This window comes from Lathamus discolor, chromosome 4, assembly GCF_037157495.1.
Source record: "Lathamus discolor isolate bLatDis1 chromosome 4, bLatDis1.hap1, whole genome shotgun sequence".
In the NCBI taxonomy this organism is placed as follows: domain Eukaryota; kingdom Metazoa; phylum Chordata; class Aves; order Psittaciformes; family Psittacidae; genus Lathamus; species Lathamus discolor.
In genome coordinates, this window is record NC_088887.1 from 44519663 (window position 1) to 44538155 (window position 18493).

Below are 18493 nucleotides of genomic sequence, written 5' to 3' on the forward strand. Positions count from 1 at the left end.
CACTCCTATGTAATTACCTGTATTTGCAAATAGAGACACTCAGAGTGTGAACAGCATTTAAGAAAACAGTATTTCTAATGTGACTGCCATTCAGGTCACATACATGTCTTCTGTATAAGAGAGAACAGGCTGTGGTACGAACAGATGCACACAGCAAAGAGGAATTTCCCTGGAATATTTGACACCTGAGGAAGTTTTACTGAAAGGCCTAAGTAAACAAACGAAAACATCAGTTGCTCTCAAATTTTCTTTAGTATTGGCATCAGATAAAAAAGCAGTACATTAGAAACTCCTTCTAAGTATTTTAGGGAAGAAAACATCTGAAGTTTAACTATCAGATGAAGTGTTTTGCTAAAAGGACAGATTAAGGTAATTAAAACATTGGTTACTTAGTGCCATTAAAATACCTAAAGGTTCTCCATTCTCAATAATGAAGACACTAGAAAGACTCAATAAGCCCATGGCTTTGCTGCAAGCAACTGCAGAACTTCTATCTTTTTATTAAGTGAATTTAAATCACTTTCAGTCTCTTGTATCTCAAAACCGTATTTCTGCATATTCTAAGGTGTGAGGTGTTTTTATGTTGGGGTTTTTTGTTTGTTTTTTTTTTTTTAATCAACACACACATTAACATCATCTTACCTTTAACCACCTCTGCTACATTACAGTTAGGATCAATACTTCCAATATGTTTGGGATGAGCAGGATTAATATCTCCACCAAAAAGAAGTGCTAAAAGGGGAAAAGAAAAAAGGCAGTAAGTTATCTCCTACACTTGAGGCAGCCCAGAAAGTTCAAATCTGATGGTATCTGAAACTTGGTGGATAGCGCATCATCTTGTAAAAACATACTCTAGCAAATTGCCAGAATCCTTGTTTAGGAAGACTACATGCCTCCCTCTTCTGTTTTCTCTTTTTCATATTTATAGCTAAGACTAATTAAAACCAAAATGGTGTGGGAGGGTTTAAGTGGAAAACTTATATTTAAACTTGTATTTCGAACTGGGCTATCAAAAATTAGATTACACTAAAATGCTTCACTCATAGCACTACATCAGAACACAAGCAATCACAACAATAGAAGTGTTACAGTAAAAAGGACTGACAAACTGTAAGACAGCATTAAAAGCCTTTTGCACTCACCTAAGCTGCAATTTCACAGCTGGCACAGGGGTGTCTCTCACTTGACTTTCTCCCTGACTCTCAGCAATATGCTCCCTACTCCTTCCTTTGCACTCACCAGATCCTTCAGAAGAGTTTAGCTCTCAAAGCATTAGAAAGGTTTTACACTTTTTTTGCAGAAGTGATTTTCTGCTATTTTAGCAAGTTATTCAGCTCTGATATGAAACAGATGCAGTATGAGGTGAACAAATGACAAGATCTGAAAGCTTTTCTTATTCTGGTCCTGGTGAGCTAACACAATGGCACACTGTGCCTTGAAGAACTGCACTGTAAGAAACAGTCTGTCAATAATGTATGAAAGAAATGGAGACTACATGAAAACTCATTTCTGCATCCTGCTTTCCAATTACCATATTCATCAGTGCTTTGAGATTAATATTTGGCATAATACATGGATCACTCCCATAGAAAAATTTTAGAAGATTAACAAAACTTGCAGCATCTGTAAGTAGTTTTAAGTTTCAAGCACTTAAATAAGAGTGTCCACAAGAAAAGCCATTTCAGTTCAAAGAAATAAGTTTGATGTTTCAGAACTAGTGCCAATAAGGCTAGCACTTGACCCAAGAATTCTATTAGGAAAATGTTTTTATTTATTGGTAGAACTCTTCTATGGGAGCCTTTTAACTTAACTTGTTTTTTCTGCTTGTTACTTGTCTACCCACATAGAAGAATAAGCTGCACATTTACCTCATTTTCTATGCTTTGCCACAATGAAGGTATTTGTACACACACAGGAAGGCATTTGTTAGTCACACTAAAAGTTACTGGAACAACACACATCTTGTAGTAAAGTACTTTGCATTACAGTAGCTAATGTCTGCATTATCTGTAGCACACTACAGCTTCTAAGAGCTCATAAAAGCAGAACACTGAGCAGACAATGAAGCTCTAGACCTAAAAGACACAAGGTACACTAAAAGAGATCACAAGACTGTCCTTAACTTTATACAGATCACTTTCTGCATGGTTGCACATATTGGTTAGTAGGAGCTGTGCAAGTAACTCCTTTCACTCTGTAATACGAATATAAAAAAGTAAGTTTATTAGTAACAACAAGTGAAACAAACTAATGACAACAGATGACTATTTCTAGCATTTATTCATAAAGAGTGAATAGGAAGTACGAGAACACAAGGGATAAAACTTAAGTTTTAAGTTAGAAACACTCAACCTTTTTAAAAGGCAAGAAAGTCTAGATAACTTGCTGGAAAAACATAGCAGTAAAAATCCATATAGTGCATAACCTATTCAAAATTTATGGCATCATTGCATTTCATTATGGAATAAATGTCAGTTCTACAAACTATGTTGACAGATTTGTGAGCAGAAAGATACAGCTACTCTACTGTAATCTAAAAATAGTTTATGCATGACTACACAAGCTGTCTCTGCCAACAAAGTTAAAAAGCGACAGCCACACTGACAAAGCCTGACAAATTGTAGAAGAAAGCACACTGCTGGCTTGGATTAATTTCTGATAACTGCAAATAACAAAATTAACAGGTTGCCAGAATATCTTACTATAATTAGCACAAAATATTAAGAATTAGTCATGAGTACAGAAACAAGCTATGGCTTCAGGTTTACAAGCAATAACTAATGACTTCTCAAAGATGAGAAAGGCAATTACTTACTGTGTTGGTTAATAAGCATACGGAAAGAGATGCGGTTGGTGTAGAATCTATCTAGAAAATACTGGATGTTACTGCTAACAAACGGATCAAAGCCATATTTTTCCTTGTATTCAATCACCCCTTGTGCCATGGTTGGAACCACATCATTGTGTCTGTTCCTGACTTTAATCAAAACATCTAAAAAGCTAGAGGAAACAAAATCAGAAACAGATTGTTAAGAAGTATAATTAAACTCAATCTCTCACTTTTCAACTCCTCCCCAAACCATCCCTTTAAATTAAATCTCTTTTCACCATTAGCAGACAACAAAAAGAACAAAAGATTCTCTTTTACTGAAATTGTATGCACCATGGTAACTCATTCTCTAACAGTACCTGAGAGATTGGAAAAGAAGCTTGGGGGAAAAAAAAAACAAACCTGACTGACCTTCATAACTTGATAAGCTTTACATTTTCTTTCCAACACCTCAGCCTGTGCAGTGTAACTTCTGAATGCATTTCCTTTACCTTGCATCTATCTGTTCTGTAAGTTCGAGCAACAGGACGGGTAATTATTACCAGTGTGACTTCAGTTTCCTTTTAGACCACTGGATGGCAGAGCGCATACAATGGTGCTCTGATGGGCTCTTTATGGTATCAGGAAGTTTTAGGAGATCGCATTACTTTTAAGAAGTGGCTGTTTACAAGCACACACTGACTGTGAAACAGGTTGGAGGGCTTCTGCTTCTACCAAGGCAGCTCGACACCTATGATCTTGGAAGTGCTCATCCTTTTTGTCCCACACATGCAAACTCACACATACTTGAAATATTAATTATTAATAGGTTTCTAAAGCCTAGACATGGAAAAATCAGTACTACTCAACTGCATTACATCCTCCAATATTAAATTAACACTAGAATGATTATATAATCTTGTTTTTAAAAAAGCACACAGTGAAATACACTTTTCAAAGACAGCTGGGAGACTTGTTCAGCTGTGCATGCATCTACAATTCCACAGATCCGTTTTAAAGAAACATCAATGGCAGAACATTCTCAGCAGATTTATAATGAATACTGAAATGAAATGTATTATTAGAATCATAGTTAGGGTTGGAAAAGATCTTTAACAGTTATCTAGTCCAACGAGCAGGGTGAAAACCACCAAAAAGTAAAAGACTACCAGTTAGTCACATTTAAAGCATCGGCTTCCTTCCTTTCCATAACCCCTTAGCTAAAACAATCTTCTGACAGTTCCCCATACTATTCTTAACAAGTGATACAGTTCTAAGTATTTCTGCCACTCTACACTGACAGCTCTAAAGGAGTGTAAGTTCCAATTTCTATAGTTTTTCATCATTCTCAATTTAGCCACCAGTTTTTGCCTGTGTATTAACTGTTCAATAGTCTTTCAACACCATGTTGTGCATAGAAAAGTTTTAACTGCTGAATTCTCCAATCTAAATACTATCACAATACAGAATGACTGCTATCTTACTTACCAATCTTGCCGACTTGACAACTCAAAAATCTTTTAATGTTTATAAGATTTCAAGACTCTTTTTATGTTTAAATCTTGATTCTGTGTGTTCTATATAACCACTGAGATAGGATGTTAGTTTTCAAGGTAAGGCTAGTGCCTGGATGTATTCATGCTACTTCTCTTTTTCAGGGCAACAAGACACTAGCTAAGAACACAGCAGAGAAGCAACACCTACAGTCACATCTGAAAGACAACTCGCAACACTCTCTACTAACAGCTATTTGCTGACAGCTTTGCTATTTGTTTTAAATACTTCCAGTTTCCACAATATATATAACATGATGCTAATGTGCTCCATGAGGGCAAACCATTCACCGACATCCCGCTATCAAAGCACTTAAATGCGCAGAGTGTGCTGAGGGGCAAATACAGGATTAGGAGATTCATCTGCTACAGACCAGCACCAAATCATAGCTGAAGCTTAGTGTGCAAATACACAAAATAAAGGAATTCTTCATTATTGAAGTGATACACCAAATCTCCAGTTCCATCTTCGAAGATAACTAGTTCACTCAAGTGTTTCCATCAAGTGGATGCTTTTAAAGGACCAAACACATGAAGTATGTACAGGCACATTTCAAAGCGGCAAGGCAGAAATCTAAGCATATTTCCTTAATCTTACCACTCACTCCTTACCACATCCCAATCTCACAAACCCCTGGAAACACAAAAGTTTTTACTGTACTCAAACTGTGGACGATCATATATAGAATTTCTTAAAATGCTCATGGGATTAGCTGGGGGGGGGGGGGGGGAGGAGTGGAATATTCCAAAATAGCTTTGAAAAATTTATTAAACAATTACTTGTAGTTTTGTTTTCAGGTTTTTTTTTTTTCTTTTCAGAAGCCAGTGTATTGTATTCTGAAAACCACAACAAATAAATAATGCAGTTGGTTCGACAGATGAGAAAATACTAATATGAAGCTATTTTAGTCAAGTGAGCTTCAGTGGTTTCTGTATTAACAAAAAAATACTGAAGGCATTACAACTGCTGTTAAATAAACTAAGCCTACAGACTTCTGCGAAGACAATGTCACAAACCAAGTTACTATTTTAACTCCCTAATGACTGTATATATTATTCTGGTTTGATCTATCATCAAACTGCAAGAAGTCATAAGAAAGTCAATGTAAAGACAAAGGGAATTCTGCTATTTCTCTTTTATGGATAGCATTATCTGAAAAATGAAAGACAAAGTGATAAGTAGACTAAAAAAAAAATCCTTTTAAATGGAACAGATATGCAATTTGATTTTTTTTTTTTTGATTGGCTGCCCTTTTTTAAACAAGTGCTATCTGGCAGCTGAGAGTCGTCAGAAAGACAGGGACAAGTTCACAAAGATTTCTCTACTAGAAAGTGTAGCTACTTTCGAAGTGCAAAACTAACTGAAGTAGCATTTCACATTACTTGAAATGTAAAAGAAATGGCACCCTCTTAAAATCTATTCAAATATTTACTTATTTCAAATCGCTAACAGAAGCGCTATCTTAATCTTTGTGCTGCTAAAAGGAAAGTTACTTCTTGTTTACTAAGTTCCTTGTCTATGTGCTATCTCTAGCCAGCTTACTGCTTAAGTCACTCTCAGTTCCAGGACACTCCCACACACACCCTCCTACAAAGATTAACAGCAAGGAAACTCCACCTCCTGTACCCATAAGTGTTCTTTGAAAGTACATGTGAACAGCACATTTTACAAACACTTCAACTCTTTAAAAACAGCTTCTGCCTCTGTGTGTTTTATTGACACCATGGGGAGTTTCTGACACTTCTGCCAACTTACCACATCTACTGAGCGTGGACGCCTTATCGCAACAGTTCTCAATCACACAATCACACTGTTTGACAGAACTGTGGAACGACTTCCACCTGGCCACTCTGCAGCTTGAGCAAAGATTTTTGTTATGAAAAAGGCAAAAGTAAGCTGACCTTTTGGCATATGCACATACTACCAGCAGTGACAGTAACGTGGTGACATTGTAGTAAGCTTTCATAAGGTATGCTAACCAAGAGAATGTAATAAAGAAACTGAAGCACCTCTGAACCTTCATCACAGAAATGCCAAGACAAAAAATCCCTTTATTTAGTCTGATATTCATAAAGGTAACATTCTCAAACATAACATCTATCCTCAAATTCATACACGAAGAGCAGAGATAATTTGGGCCACTCTGAAAAACATCTCCACACTTGCTTCTAACCATTCACCTTCTCTATTGCCTTGTCTGTCTTTGTGAGCCACACTGTAACAGTTTAGGGTCCACAGGACTGAAAGAGGTCTATTTTTCAACTACATTGATTTCCAATTCACTTCATTGCATGGCTTCATAGTCAGCTGTGACAGTACATGGATAATATTTGTAATCCTGTAATCCAAAGAAAGAGTGTCCAAATTCTGAGAATACCAGAGCAGACTCACCATACAAGCAAAGATACAACACTAGTGCTGAACGGATCAAATTCCACTGTTTTAGAAGGTATTAACTGAAGTCCTGCCAACACTGATACAGCACATCTGTGGATTATCAAACCTCTTTAAAATAGCATTTTAGCTCCCCTTCTCTCCTATGCCATTGTTACCTTGATTAGCTGTAACAAACTGAGGTCCATCTCAGCTGCTAAAAAGACCACCAAGGCACTCATTCAATTTCTAAAAATCAACTGTTCTGTAAGCCTTCATGGTTGAGTGCTTGGTGTAGACACTACATTCAGCTCCAAAGAAAATCTGAAGTACTTCCACCCAGGCATGTCTCACAGTTGGAGACACTAAGTTACAGGAAGAAGAGACAGGCTGAGAAAGTTGGAGCTGTTCAGCTGGGAGAACAGAAACTGTGTGGAGAACTCAGAGCAGTTTCGAGTATCTGAAGGGGGCCTACAATGATGTTAGTGAGGTGCCCTTCATCAGACTCTGTAGTTAATAGGACAAGGGGTGATGGGTTAAAACTTAAACAGGGGAAGTTCAGGTTAGATACAAGGAAGAAGTTCTTTACTGTGAGGGTGGGGAGGCACTGGAATGGGTTGCCCACTCACAATGTGAGTGCTCCATCCCTGGCAGTGTTCAAGGCCAGGCTGGTGATATGGTCTAGTGCAAGGCGTCCCTGACCATGCAAGGGGTTGGAACTAGATGAGCTTAAGGTCCTTTACAACCCAAACCATTCTGTGATTCTGTGAGATAAGGACCATTATGAAATGTCCAAAACATCTGATACCACACAGGGCACTCCGATGACCAAAATATGCAAGAGTGGCCTTCCGTAATATGAAGCATATAATACACAGTATTAGTATGTAGTAAGTATGCCCCTACAGCATGCTCAATGCAGGAACCAACAGATTAATGCTCCAACCCCTCTTCACATCCTACTATATGCAAGGTACTCAGAGATACACCACAGGTAACTGCTAGTACCGGAAAGTCTCTGGTTCAAATGACCAAGCATACCTTAAGACTCAACTTCCACTTGTCTTTTTTCTAAGCAAATTAATCTGGTTGAAGGAAAGTACTATTCCTAGTCATGCATCCCTGAAGACACTACCCATGAAGTCCCAGATAATGACTCAAATTCTGTATTAAATGATACATACAATTACAAATAATAGAAAAGCGGTATGTAAACCTAAATTAACTCAGATAAGTGGTTTGTTTTGGTCTCCTCTCCACCCGACGCTCCCTCACTGCAAAGTAGTTCATTAACTAGTTCCCTGTATTTCTCTGCTGACTGCAAGGCATAAAAGTAGGATAGAGCTAGACAGCAGCAACAAGTAATATTGGTACAGAAGTTGAGAAATTTGTTAATTTATCTATCTGTGGGTTATTACAAGATAAATATGGACATAGTTATTTTTTAAATAAGTATTTTGCAAAGAATAATAAAATGATAGCTAATTATGGATCAATATCCAGTTAAATAGCACAGCCTTCAGAAAGCTAGGAAGACATGACATGCAAAGACCAGGAAAGTAAATCTGACTTTCTAATCTTAGGTAGCCTACCCAGTACTGGCAAGAAGACAAACCTGCTCTTTAATCAGTCTTTCATCTTTTTCCCCCCACAGGCCAATATCAGTATAAGGGCAACTCTTACTGTCCTAGTCCCTACCTGGACTTCACCTCAGAATACAGAAAAAAAAGAATTCCCCAGCACCCTTATTATATGTACTTAATTACATAAATGCAATAACCACAAGATTTCAAATATGTTAACAGTTATACTGAATGAGTAAATATTTGGTTCATCATCAAATATTTGGTGTATCATACTAATATAGAGTATCAAACAACACTTCCAGTTGCCATGAAACAACATAAAGAATGTTTGTTATCCATATGCCAGATTAAGATAATTCATTTTATAATTATGCGCAGACTGAAAACAGATCTCCAAGAAAACTCTTCATCAATATTTTAAAACATATGGTGATCTACCTCTTGCTTACAGGTCTAGAACAGCTTATGCCATCTCAAAAAGAAACAGACACCTAAGTTTTGGTAACTTAGTTCCACTAAAAATGCTCTTTTAAGTCAAGCAGTAGGAAAACTTAACTACTGAACAAGTCACAAACAAATTCTTGTGCCAACAGTAAACAGGCTGTAAATACAGAATAACAAAATGTAACAACTAAAGGTAATTGAAAAGTTCATCTAATTTATCCACTACAGAAGCATGCCTAGAGCATCAATAAAAACTAATCTATTCTTAAAAGCTTTTAAAATGGAATGCTCTACAGAAAATACTTTAATATTTATTATTTTATTTATTAAATAAAATGGAATTATTTATTTCCACTCTGAAAAGCATTCTGCTTTTTCAGAACAGACTGAAACAGTCTTTTTCAGTCTGTTCTTGCTAATATTAGAATGTGTATTTTTTGCCCTGTGTACAGTCTCAACAACAATAAAAATCAGGCATTTTTTTTTTAGTTCTCCACTTCTTCATTTCAAGCAACCAATAATCCTTTATTATGGTGACTTCTTCTTTTGGTACACTCAGACTTTCAGTGTCTCACACTTCAATCACTCTTTTCCAGTCTAAACAAATGCCTTCAACATTACTCAGAATTGGAACTATCCACATCTCCAATTCTTGTTCCTTTCATATCAATACTGTCCATGTGCCTTTTAACTGCTTAATAGGTAAGTACCCAGAACTGAAGACAGTATTCCAGATAAGGACTCACACTGAGAAAATAGTTACTTTCCCTTGTTTAGTAACACTACAATTCACTCAGTCTATGAGCCTTACAGCTCCTTCTACAGTTCTGCCATGCAGGCAAAACGGTACTCACGCAATTCAGTTTTTCCTGTATTGGTTGATACTTAAAATGTAAAGACCTTGGATAACATGACCACAGCCAAAAGGGCATAATACCTAAAATGCATTGCCTAATAAACCCCTTACTTAGCCTAACATAACATAACATACCAGTTAATGCACCGGGAACTACCTGAAAACAAAACATCATTTTTGCACAGCATAGGCCACATCTTGTACAACCATAGCATTTGTTGGACTGCAAGATGTTTTAAAAAATGCTTCCTATAAAGTGCTCTAAGATTTCTAGGGTTTTTTTGGGGGGGTTGGGTTGTTGTTTTTTTTTTTGGGGGGGTGTTCTTCTTTAACAAGAGAAGCTACCCTAAGAAAACTAATTGATGGAACAAAAGCAATCAGTAATCTCCTGAAGCAAAGCTGGCTGCTATATAGTACAGAGTTACCATACCCCTTAGTGGTGGGAGGGGTTGTTTCGCTTTTTTAAGTCTCTAATGCATTTGTTGTACCTGTTCTCACTTGTATGTTTTCTCATACATACACATTTCAAAGAAACATTCTCATAACAATTTTAATATGATTTTGTGGATAAAGAAAACTGGCTAAACTTTCCTTCCTTCTCAAAACATAAGTAGTATTACTCAGTGAGGTAGGTGAACACCAATAATTGAGGCCCATTAAAAAAGCTTTTAAATAAAAACAATGACACACTGAATGTTTTCAAATTGAAAAAGAAATCAAAGTATTAATGTGTTGATATACACTATATGCAACAGCACTAAACTCAATGTATCCAGAAATGACATTTTAATCCTAAGCATTTGATATGCAAGTATCTTGCATGGTGACTTCTCCATACAGCCTTGGAGGAAGCATTTCACACTATTTCTTAAACTATCAGGCTGTGCAAATGCAAAATATATTGTTCAAAAGCATAAGATTCCTATAACCTGCTCCAGATTATAATTTTGTCCTTTCCTGCACAAATTCTACCTTATAAATAAGATTACTGTTATCTTGTAGTATAAAAACGCTTGATTGTTTTGAGACAGATTATTTTAAAATGAACCATCACAAGAAACCAGATTACTCACTCATCCAGAACATGAGGATCCTCAGGACTTTTATTTTCATACTCTAGAAGCTCAAGGAAACTCTGCATGTACCTGAAAGTACGCAAAAATGATAAATAGTTAAAATACTTAAATTGTTATTCTTTTTAAATCTTAAGACTATAACCTCACCTGCAACAACAGTAGTACACAGTCTTCTGTAAAGGCTAAAATGAAGTGGGATACCACAACAAAGGGAAAAAAGCAACTCCAATATATTATATTGAGTTGTATTATTTATGACTCTACAGACCACGATTTAGGGAAATTGCTATATAAATCAAGCTGAAGTTAACAGGAGCAAAACCCCTCTTCAGGTAGGTCTTTAATTTCATATATCTTAGTTTGTCCCTGGATCTTTATTTCCTGGTCATCCACTTATTACAGATGATAGTTTTTCCCACGTTCCTCAGACAGCGATGCAAACTTCCTGCCAAAATAAAGCTCCAGGGAACACTCCCCAAAAGCCACACTAACAAGACTGCATGAAGCCGTACTCCAGGATAGTACTCCCCATCACACACTCTCACATCTCCTCCCATTGTACCTCAGGCCACCTGACACAACCCTTGGTTTCATAAAAACACCACTCTTACACAACATAGCTCTCTCTACTTCAGATATTTGTCACACATGAGATATTATTATGCTTAGAGCCACAGATGTACCACAGGACCCAAAAAAGATTTAAGGCAAAGTACCACTCAACATCAACATGGCCAGCCTGTTCCACAGGAAACTAGCCCACCACCACTTAAAATTCACCACCTCACACCACTGGGCCTGAGGACCAGGGATCACCCCCTGAAACAGGTGCATTAGCAGTACAGATCTAGCTGTAAAAAATACAGAAATGGTAAATCACACAAGGTACCAGTCACACGTAAAAGGTTGGGTGGTTTCAGCGTTACCAGAAGGAGCTGTCATTCCCTTTTGCCCTCCCTTCACTCCTGGTTAAGCACTATGAAAACATCAGTGCTAATCAGATGTGTGTCTCAACAGCTGTAGCTCCCTGCAGTGGTGTAACAGCATGCCAAACTGATTAAAAAACTCGAGCCTTTCTCTTACATGAAAAGAACTCACAGAAAGGTCTAACCAGCTAAAGCTAGCACAAGAAGGAAAAGATAACCATAAAGCCCACATAAAGAAAAAGCAAAACAAGTGACCCTTTTCAGTAGGCAGCAAACCATGAGATCAGCTCAACAGAATGGCCTATGCAGAACCTCAGTGCCTACGAGAATGACCCCAAGCCTGAAGACTGGACAACTTCACATTACAACAAAATCCCTGTTGGTGGCAGTTCTATGTTAAGATTAGCTGAAGAAGGCTGTGAAACTTCACCTTCCACCTTCAAGCTACAGCAGAGCTTAACACAGCGCGGCTGTCTACATGACTCCCTCCAGCACCACAGGCTGCTACTCCAGCCCCCATTTCAGCTGCATGATGTGGAGGATAGAGGGGCAGGAGAAGAATCATCAGGACCACCAGCAGGAGGAGGGACTGAGTTTCTAAGAGTGAATCAGAACTAATCTCCCTTGAGAATTTGCCCTTGCACTTACTCCTTTTTCATTAATTCTCTCTGGAAAAGGCTGCTTTAGTCTCTGAACTCAGCTGCCTCACCAGCAAGACTTAACATGTAACAAATTATGGTCACCCACTCCTTGGTTTCAGAGAGGTACATATTCTTCAACATTACCTGTCTCATATGAATCAAGGTCAATCAAGTTATTTATGGGTACAGGATGGGAACAAAGGTACCATTATTACAGTTAGCAAAACACAGTAATAAACAATCAGCAAAGAAACTCCAAAATGAAAGATAGGAAAATAATGGGCACTGAGTAATTCAGGGTGTCATCAGCTTGGCTCCATACAGGCAATGAGTTTTTTTACTTTTCACCAAACCAGGCAATGTCATGTAGAAACAATGCTTAAGACACATTCCTGTGCTCAATTTTGCTCTGCCTCTAATGAGTACATAACATTCCACAACAAGTCTTTGCTGCCTACCTCACCTTTTCCTTGATGGATGATGAGAACATATCTAAATAATTTAATCTCTAATTGTCTCCAAGAGGAAACTGAGTTTTTTGAACTTCTTCTGTGGAAAAGGAAGATGGGTATAATTCACGTGACATCCTTGCAAATATGTTTAGTAATAAAAAAAAAAAAACCAACAACAAGACCATGTAACTTAAGACCACCAGCACTGTCAGATAGGACTAGTTCCCTCATACTGTGAGTTGTAATATAATAAAAAAATATAACAAAAACCTCCTTTCTTATTCTATAATAAATATTTGCTGTCTTATATTTGTTTGTGTGGCAAAAGGAAACTGGGCAAAATACCTGATTATACAGAGAAAAGCAATCTACCCAAAAAATACCTGCACGATTACCATGAAGAAGTCTTACTCTGTTCCTCCAATACAGGTTGACCTCATCATTCAATGACTGTGTCTGCATTTTCATTTCCAATCTAAACCTGTGGTATGGTTTTGAAATGACCCCCCAATAATCTTCACTTAATTCAGACCCCTTATATCTGCAAAGTGGTTTTGGCACTTCTGATAAGAAACTAAACAGGAAGCTGCTGAAGCTGCCCATCAAATGTGTGAAACTGAAGGCAGCCATCATGACCTGAACCAATGAGTGAGCCAAAATGCTACAGTTTCTCCAGCACAGGCACAGTACATGCCAGGAACTGGACTATGGTCTGTCACAGGTACCTTCCACACTATAAAGTGTTTCTCACTTTTACATAAAAGACCAAATGCTGCAGTTGTCAGCAAGTTTGCCAACAACCACCCCTCTACAGCTTATGCTCCCCTCTCCCATCCTTTCAAACCTTCCTCCTGAAGTCCTTTCCCTTCTTACTTTAATTTCTGTTGCCATCCTCCTTGTTTAGTGAAGGCCTTTATTCTCAGCTTCCTCCCATATGAAAGATGCTTCAATAAATCTGCGTCCTAAGAGAACGGACAGCTTCCCTCGTGGCAAAGTCAGAGGAGGTTATTAGGAAGCTGCCTGCCTCCATGTGTCATCATATAATATTATGGAAGTTCTGTTTCTGACAATCCAGTACAACCACCACACTTGAGAAGCAACACAGCAGGTACTTTTTACTACACACTTCCTACCGGAAATCTCTAACATCAGCAATCCTGTGCTGATGCTGAGGATGAAACATCATGAGTATTTTTGGTACTGAAGGTAACTGATACCTGACTTTTGTGCTGCATGGATTTGCAGGGTTGTCCACCATTACTACTATGCTGTACTGAGATTCATACTCTCTGTTATGGCCCTAAGACTGCAGACCCTGGAATAATGAAACATCACTACTCCTGTGTTGAAGGATGAGCACTTTTACTAGAGTATCAGTCACGGGCAAGCCAAGTGTTTCTCTCATCTAATGCAATAAATAATTGTGCAGGAAACTATCTCAGAAAAAGACCAAAGCACATCTCAACCAGAAGAAAGGGTGCCAAGCATGGCCACCAGCCTTCAGCACAAACAGCAAGTGTTAACAGCTTCTGTGGTCATTATGCTGCAAGGCTCAACATAGCACCAATGAGGTACTGAGAGCTTCTGAAATGAAGGAAAATCACACAAACTAAATGCTCTAAGGGAATTTCTAAATGTGCTAAAGTAACTACTCTCTAATCTCTGTGGTGATGGAGACACTATGGAAACAGGCAATTCATTTCCTTTTGAGTTACCAACAATATTTAGATGTCTATACCCTGCATATTATTCCAAGTCTCTAAACAAAAAACTCAGAGCTGCAAATACTGCACATCTTTTATCTAGTTGTGATTTCCAGTTCCTACACAAAATTAATTCTCCACCCCCACTTCCCCCATCACTCCCAAAAAGCTCAAAATTAAATAAACTTAGAACTCAGGTTAGCTGTAATAGATAATTTTCAACACTGTCTTATCCATCAACCACATTACGATCTGTGTAATTGTGAGCAGTCAGCGATGCAGTTCACTCCTGTAACAGCTAGGGTGCGTAAAAGCAATCATTCCCCTTTCATACAATCTATTTCCTTAAATTGTCTTTTGATTTGAACTGTGTGTGCAGATATGGATAAATGAAGGTGGTAACTACAGAGTTAAATCAAGCACTGAAAAGACCTTGTGATGTTTTAAACAATCTACCAGACAGCCAGAATAAAGCAGAAAAGTAGCAGAATAATGGATTACTTGCTATACTACCAGTAAATGAGTGCAACTATACAGTACATATCTTAGAAAAGAAGAAACCAAAATCACCCCAAAAATTGAAACAAACCAAAATATTTTGTTATCTTTGGTGAGGGTGAGTCATCAAAAGCAGGAATCAAAACCTATGCCCTTCAGAACTGTTGTCCTTCTAGTGTTTAATTTAATCTTTGGTTTCAAGCAGCCTTTACCCTTGTTCCTTTGTTAATTACTGCCAGGTAGACTGAATTCTTGTTAGTCTGCCAAATGCAATAATTCTTGAATGGCACTTTTCACATAAAATTACTTCAAATGCTCAGAATGTCAACTCCGAGTTTGGTTGGTTGGGTATTTTTAGAACTCATGCAAGATACACATACCGAAAAAGCAAAAGTATTTCACAAAGATTTTCCTTTCAAACCTAACAGCAAAGCACTGAAAAGATAAAACATCTCCATAGCAACACAATTTTGTTAGCATAGTCTGAATGTAAAAAATTACTAAATCTCCAAGCTGTACTGACTTCTCTAATGGGTCTTTCCAAGGAGGCAAATGGAAATTCATAGCCTTTTCCAGGTAAAAGTACTAAAGAAGAGACATTTAGTCAATGTCAATTAAAATGAGTTTTTGATACGAGTGAGTAGCATGTTGTGCAAACATCACACGCACTTTAGATATTTTACAAGCTCTGATCTTATCCATTATAAGGTTTAATTGTAACTATTTTCCCTCATCACATTAGTGATGATATCCTTTATTATGCAGCTGTGCCACACGTTCAATATCCTACCTCCAGTGCACTATAGCGAGGGAGCCCTCTGAAAGCTGGCCTAAAAAAGGCCCGTTTCTTCGGAACTAGGATGCTGCCCACTAATCTTGAAAAACTGAAAATAAGTTGCTGATCCCTAGCACACTGGTTGTTGATCTGTCTGCTACTTACAGTCAATGCAGCTCACAGTCAGAACATGTTAACTGTACTATTATTTTTATTCACTTTATTCCTTCCGTTGCTATTCCATACAAAACATACATATAAAATAAGTTATAAACTCTGAGACAGAGCTCATGTTTTACTTTTGCACAGACTGAAATGCAAAACTGGTTTTGTTGTTCATAGTTCACTCTCTGGATACTGCCAGCTTTATTCAGAAAAGCAATACAAAGGACAGCTGTCTTGCCTATGCTCACTACGGCACACACATCAGGATAAAGGAACACAGAAAGGAAGGAGAGAAAAAACCTCAACTTTCCTGAGAGCAGTTGAGCAATCAGCTGTAAAATCTGTTAGGCAGTGCAGTGCAAAGTGCTTATAGACCCTGAAGATGGATTAGAGAACAGGGCTTGCCTGCAGCAGGGAGTGTATTCTCAGAAGTGGCAAGCTGAGGTTGCTGCCCAAGGGATCTATAAGGGACTAGAAAATGCATGTAACCCAGAATGTCACTACCTGACTGGACAGAGGATTGATGGGAAAGAAAGGATCCATGCTGTAAAGTAGGCAGGGTCAATTTGTTTTCTTACTCCATCAAACCTAAGTTCTATTTACAGAGCCACCATACTCTAAATAAAACCTGCTTTAAAGACAGGAGCTTTCTGTATTATTTTGCATGCTGACATGAAGGCATAGACTGGGAAGTCAGATTTTAAAGCTTCAGCTAATTTGGAGTCTCACCAAAAGCACATAAAATCAGGCTTCTACTGGAAAGTGGTAGCATAAATAAATCAGAAATATGCTGGTGACTACATAAATTACTGAAAATTAGCAGATAAACGGACTAAGGTGAATAATGCATTCAATTATGTGTGCTCACTTGTGGCAAATGTGCATCAGATATTTTTGTTTGCATTTTAATAAATTACCATTTTACTATGGCATAGTAAAAATAAAGTATTGTGAAATCTGATCTGAAAAAAAATTCTTGAAGCAAACAAGTGTGTCAAGAAGGTGTTTCTTAATTTTACAAATACACAAGACAGCTATATTTATTCTACTGCCTAAAATTCAGGCATCTCTCTCTAGATATGTCTGAACTTCACAATAAGAAATTATAAATATGTTTCAAAACCTATTATCAGCATAGCTGCATAATACTCAAGGTCATTCACACTGAAGTTAAGAAAACACTTTTGGTCTTCTCAGAAGCTGATACAGTAAATTTTGCCTAGGGTTCATTACCAGTATACCTTAGGCCTTACAATCTACAGGTAAATGTTTAAAAAAATTAAAAGCCTCTAAACAGAGGATGAGAAATAAGCTCTTTCAAGTCCACATTTACAATCAGGAAAACAACATGCTACATTTATGTTTGTTACTTCTGACATAAGATCACAAAAATATTCTTACACAATCTCAGTGAAGATTCTCTTTTCCACAAAAACAGCTACTTAACTGAAAACCAAAATTAGAAGAACACAACAAACATTCTGATTTTAAACTTCCATCTCTGGGTTGGATGTCCACCTGAACTTCTTCATCATGTTAAAGTCTGATTTTTTGGCCCATTTATCAGAAAACTATCAGTCTATAGCTGTGATAGTGCAAATCACATTATCATATAAAGTACATTATCTGGCAAGTCATTATATATTCTAACACACTTAAGACTCTTTTTTTTATATTTTTGTTTTTCTCTTTTTTAAAATCAGTAGTGTCTCTTGTATAAGTCATAAGCCATAAAAGTCATTCCTTGAGTCCTCAGACCTCTAAGCAAAAATTCTGAAGGGGGCATCCACTCTAAGCACCCATACAGCTCCTTTGCCAAAAGTGATCCAATGTTACTTGAGTCTGTATTAGGAGGTCAGAAGCCTATGCACAGGAGGTATATTTGGACTAGAAGAATTATGCTGTAGAGCCACTACAGAAAAATTATTTTTTCTTCATTCACGCATGTGTCCGCATTTCACTAAAGACAGCTTCACAAGTCATCTAGATTAAAAAAAAGCCTAAAAGATCTGCATATTATCCACTCTTTCCTATTTGGTGTAACAACTTCTAGTAATCAGACAGATGATACAAGCCTTCAAACCTTGCAAGTTGCCACTTCATCACAAAGTGATTGTTATTGTGTGGCTGCGCAGCGTTCATATTTATGTGAAGCACTTAATCACTATGTTTGAAATGGTCACCAAGACAGCTAGTGTTATCCTTTATAGACAAACATATTTAAACCAAAGTACACAATATCACTTATACTAATTTATATTTCTTAAGTATGAAACTTGATAAATGAGACCAAATCCAGCAGTAAAGGTACAGCCAGTGTGGAATTTCTCGGTTCAAGGGCTATGACTGAACTTAACAGAAGTCTACAAAATAGCTGCTGTTACAGTTAGATAAGCTGTTTTCCACAAAGGGAAGTTTGTTGCATACTGCAAAGATATTTTTTACATAAATTCTTTGGATCAAGTATTTGTAGGTAGAAACACACTAAATACCCCATGAATGACAATTTTTTAGAACTTAATACATACAAGGCAGTACTCTCCAAACCACACTGACCATGCAGGTAACCTAGAAAATAATTACTGCAGAAAAGATGACAGGACTTTAAATAATTTTGGGTATACACTAGTTATTA

General features: G+C 37.3%; 1 protein-coding gene across 2 annotated transcripts in view; it reads right to left on the reverse strand.

The window, feature by feature from the left end:
- PDK3 (pyruvate dehydrogenase kinase 3) overlaps positions 1-18493 on the reverse strand; it is a 54603-nt gene that overhangs the window by 16970 nt on the left and 19140 nt on the right. For both annotated transcript variants that reach the window (XM_065677249.1, XM_065677250.1), the window contains 3 exons: positions 10696-10767; positions 2816-3000; positions 643-732 (listed from right to left, as the gene is read on the reverse strand). In XM_065677249.1, the coding sequence (XP_065533321.1) occupies positions 643-732; positions 2816-3000; positions 10696-10767 (347 nt within the window). The remainder of the gene's footprint in view (positions 1-642; positions 733-2815; positions 3001-10695; positions 10768-18493) is intronic.